We start from the raw sequence: 4,823 nt of genomic DNA on the forward strand, positions 1-4,823 counted from the left end.
CTCACTCACTCACTCACTCACTCACTCACTCACTCACTCACTCACTCACTCACTCACTCACTCACTCACTCACTCACTCACTCACTCACTCACTCACTCGAGCTGTCAGCTGATCTTCAGACGTTTCCTAGCGGCGGTTAAAAACAGTTTTTCCTTAAGTTTCCTTTGATCAATCAAAGTGATCATGGTTATTGAGTTAAAATATTTAACAACTAATATGAATGTTTTGTAAAACTAACATTTATGTAATATTCACACAGTTAGAAATAGTGTTCTTAATCAGCTGATTTCAGGTTTTTGCTCTTGATGCCAGCCTACAGTTCTAGCTTTGCTGTTTGCTAACAGATGAAACTAAATTGACTGTCCTGTTAAATTCACCATTGTCCTTTTTTTTCCTTTCCATTTATTGTTATAAAAAACCCTGCACCTTTCAGTTCTTCCTTTGGTTCCTCTTGAGAAAGGGTTTTGTTACCTTGGGACTTGCCTGGTAAAATAATGGTAAAGAAATAAATAAAATAATACCTGCTGCCTGATTAACTCCAGATATGTAACGCCACGTTAAAGTTGGTGTTTTTATTCTCTCCTTCTGATAATCGGACGTTTACCTGTATAATGAGCCTCAGTATAGCGCGCACGGGGCGGACCACACAGATGACAGCGCGCAGGAAGGGAGGGAATTTATTTCTAGCTGCAGAGCGGGTTGGACGATGGTTGTTTGATGTTATTTAATGTTTTTTAACATCCTACAGGCTCTGAAATGCAAAATAAAAACGAAACTAAGTTTTTGAAAAAGGTCAGTAGCGTGATTTGAACACATTTTTTTTTAGCTCATTACACACCTGCCACGGTGGCGGGTGTATTGTTCAGATCTACACCCCACTTCATAATTTTACCCTCATTTGGCCAGCGGCGGGTGCTAATTTCCACCCCTGGACAGAACAGACACTTCTTACCTTTCTGCTTTGTGCTACCATCCAACTCTTTTCGAACTGGGGTTTTCATCATGCGGTTGGCATAAATATTCCTAGCATCCAGCTCTCTTTCTTTTTCCTGAACACAACATAATAAAACCGTGTCTCGAACTGTGCAACGTGCAATAACTGTAGCAGCTATCGTGCCTAAATTCAGCATTTTTGTACGCAGCACCTTGAGTTTTACGGCCAGTCGTTCCACCTCTTCACGTAGACTCTTGATCTCCTCCTGAGCGCTGAGAGTCTTCTTCTTCTCTGCAACCAGCTGCCTCTGATAGCTGTTGATGCTCAGCTCCATGCTGCGCTCCAGCTCCTTTAAACAAACACAAAACTTCAACAAATCCTGTCGCCAAAGAGACACGGCAGCTCTGGTTCTACAGGAAACTCGATTTTACTACTCTTGAATTCATAAACAAGATAATCTAATGTAACTGCAGAAACATTACATAGATTAAACCGTGTGTTTGGACGTAGAAGGACTCTTTTATGGACATCTGTAATGGTACGTAGCAGACAAATTCCTTAGCAATACTTCAAGAAAAAGATAAAATGGATTGTTTCACTCGTATTTTAAAACTTTATACTTGCAATATATTTTGACTTTCATTGTGTTTTTTACAACGTTACAGCACGTTATCAAACAAACACATCATCCACATGTAAACAAAAAGTAAAATAGTAAAGAAACACCAGATAATAATTACCTTATTCTTCCATTCAGCTTCTTGAGCCCGAGTTTTCTCCTCCTCCAGTCTGCGGCTCAGCTCGTCTCTGGCTCCCAGCTCTCGCTGGTCCACCAGCTTCTTCAGTCGCGCGACGGTCGCTCGGCTCCGTTGCAGCTGCTCCTCGCCGTCTTTGGACCGCCGCTCGGCCGCCCGTTCCCGCTCCTGCGTCCGCCTGAGCCTCTCCCGCAGCACGTGGAGCTCGTTGGAGTGGCGCGACAGCAGCTGGGAAATCTCGCTCTCGGTGTCATCGTAACGCTGCAGGGCCTTCTCTTGACGCGCCTGAAGCTGCGGCGCACACACACACACACACAAAAAGTTTTACGTTTATCGTTGGAGGGCATGATCTGCGTTTTAGTTTTTGACTGACTTGTTTGAGGATTCGATTTTCCTTTTGCAGATCGTCAGTGCGCTGCTGCAGTTCAGAGAGAGAGTTGCGCAGTTCGTTGATCTTCAGGAGGCGGGCTGAGAGCATCCGCTTGGTAACCAGGTCCAGGTCTTTAGGGGGTGTTGATTCCTTGCTTTGGGACCGGGGTCCCCTGCGATGCTGATGGGTCAAGGAGAGGCCCCCCGCTCGATGTGGACGAGACAAGGCCCTGCGCCCCACTCCACCTGTAAAGAGAAAGATAAAAAGCAGTGAAGCTGATGAAACTGGGCCCACACTGCCATCACCTGGACGAAACCAAAACACAGACGTAATTCAGTTTTATCAAACTTCACTTGAAACAGAATCAATTAAAAAAAATTAACCTGTTTTGTGGAAGGAGCTTCTAGAAATCTGCTTTGCCCGAAGCCCTCTTTGTGGGACGGGGGATGGAGTCCGAGAGCGGGAGAGCGGTGAAAGCGAGCGCTGTGACGGCGTCTCGTTCTCATAGTCTTCTGAATAAAACGAACCATCGCTTCCCCTTCTCTCCTCATCTGACACCTGGTCCCGGTCTGGATCTGAAAGCCTCATTCTTGTGTTTGACCTGCTCTCAGCACTGCTTTTATTTTTGTCCCTACTGGTAGATTTGTCCTGTAAGTTCTTCTGGTGCACAGATGATGCTCGAGAATCTTTCTTTGAAGTTTGATGGGAAAGGCGACTCAGGTCCCGGTTGTCTTCGACAGGATCAGCTGCTTTTTCAGAGTCCATGATGTCACTTCAGGAAGGTTTACTAAAGCAGAGAGACAGAGACAGAGAAACAATATGAGTAACAAGTTACCAGCAACACATTGCAAATGTTTATTACAACCCCTTTGGTAAATTAAACTCAATAATTATATAGCAATACCAAAGAAAACATTCTCGAAATCAGTACAAAACAGTAATAAGTAGTTGGTCTGGTAGTTTCCCTCATGTTTCTCATATCGAGTGTCTTGGTCACTAAGCAACAATACACATGAGGTAAAATTTTCCAAGACACTGTTTTAAGCATGACACACCACACCACAGCAAAAAAAAAAAAATAATAAAAACTTGCCCATTCTGCAATTGGGTCTTATTAAAGAGCCAAAAAGTGCAATAATACGCAAAACACAATGCAATGATGCAGTAAAACTGTTAGACTTCTCAGCTTTTGACCTTGTTTGACATGTAATGTTTCATATCCTATTCTCATAGGCAGAAAAACTAAATGCTAATCAGATGTGGAGGCTGTGTATCTATGGCAACACCACCGGTACAAAGAGCAACATCACCATAAATGGAAAAGAGCAGGTTTGGACACAATCACCACAGGCTGTGTGAACATGACTTTTAGAGACTTTTCAGTCCAACTAAATTTTCTCAGGATAAAAAAACACTACTACTGATGCAGGACTAGCAGTGAAACAAAAATATGTCTCTATATTATTATGGCCATAAGAAAATCTGAGCTGTGGATCTAAAACTGTGTACAAACTCTGTTTCACTACAGCTGGGCTGTTTTGTTTGTGACACCACACAATTAAGATTAGTGTGCTGCACCTCACCAGGTAACAACAAGACATATTATCCATCTTTATTTTTAAAGTTCTTCGGTATTTTCATGAAAAACATACAAATAAGCAAAAAACAACACAAGAGGTAACTCTTAGCTTACTAAGCTAACAGTGCTTTGTGAAACAGCTACACTAACTAAAATAATAACAATAATAAAACAAACTACAGCCAACATGCGCATTATATAATGTTTTGTGGCTGCCCACTGAGTTTGCCAACGTGTAATCTTTTTATTTTTGCCCGTATTTTAATTTATTTGTAATGTTTTCTCAATCGGCTAATGTTAGCATGTTAGCTTACAACCAAGCAAGCTCGACTTTCAGCTTGTTTATCTGCCGACAGGGAAAAAAAGAAAAGAAAATTGCTTACTCTTCCCCCTTTTCTGAAGGCAAACGGCAACGACGGACGTTTTAATAAACGCTGTCACGAAATTATCCACCCTAAAACAGCAACTATAGGTTATCATAGTTTAACCTTAATCTTTTAAATCACGGTGCTTTGCTTCCGTGGAGCCTCTGACGCCGTGCCATGGCAACCGCAGGACTGCCTGCAGTATCTTCAGCGACCAGAGGGGCGCTGCTGCACCACGTGTGAGCCGCTGCTGTTTGTCCGTGTTTTGTTTTCCCTACTTTGTTTTTCAGCGTTTGCAAACGTTCACACGTGTATGGAAGCCCATTTCCGCCACACTAATAAAAAATAAATAAAACTTGTATCTCATAATTATGACTTAGCTATCTCATAATTATGAGAAAGCATCCCATAATTATGACTTAGCTATCTCATAATTATGAAATAGTATATCATAACTGTGACTTAGCTATCTAATAATTATGAGATACTATCTCATAATTATGACTTCGCTATCTCATAACTTTGAGAAAGTATCTCATAATTATGACGTAGCTATCTCATAATTATGAAATAGTGTCTCATAATTATGAAATAGTGTCTCATAATTATGACTTAGCTATCTCATAATTGTGAGATAGTATCTCATAATTATGACTTAACTATCTCATAATTATGAGATACAAGTTTTATTTTTTATCAGAATGGCGGAAATGGGCTTCCATACTCGTGCAATTATGTTGAATTTGACCAATCAAAATGGTGAATAAGTTTTGAGTATTAACTTGAGATTGCATTTTACGTCCTTTAGCGCTACAAGTT

General features: G+C 41.3%; 1 protein-coding gene across 1 annotated transcript in view; it reads right to left on the reverse strand.

Annotated features, from left to right (window-relative positions):
• Window positions 1-4,195, reverse strand: part of lca5 (lebercilin LCA5) — an 8,623-nt gene extending 4,428 nt beyond the window's left edge. Inside the window, exons 1-6 of the mRNA XM_014018881.1 lie at window positions 4,023-4,195; window positions 2,444-2,847; window positions 2,064-2,305; window positions 1,676-1,981; window positions 1,147-1,284; window positions 954-1,050 (exon numbers count right to left, since the gene is read on the reverse strand). Coding sequence (XP_013874335.1) covers window positions 954-1,050; window positions 1,147-1,284; window positions 1,676-1,981; window positions 2,064-2,305; window positions 2,444-2,825 — 1,165 coding nt within the window. The 5' untranslated portion in view covers window positions 2,826-2,847; window positions 4,023-4,195. The remainder of the gene's footprint in view (window positions 1-953; window positions 1,051-1,146; window positions 1,285-1,675; window positions 1,982-2,063; window positions 2,306-2,443; window positions 2,848-4,022) is intronic.
• Window positions 4,196-4,823: the final 628 nt, after the last annotated feature.

This window comes from Austrofundulus limnaeus, unplaced genomic scaffold (genome assembly GCF_001266775.1).
Source record: "Austrofundulus limnaeus strain Quisiro unplaced genomic scaffold, Austrofundulus_limnaeus-1.0 Scaffold205, whole genome shotgun sequence".
NCBI classification, from domain to species: Eukaryota; Metazoa; Chordata; class Actinopteri; order Cyprinodontiformes; family Rivulidae; genus Austrofundulus; species Austrofundulus limnaeus.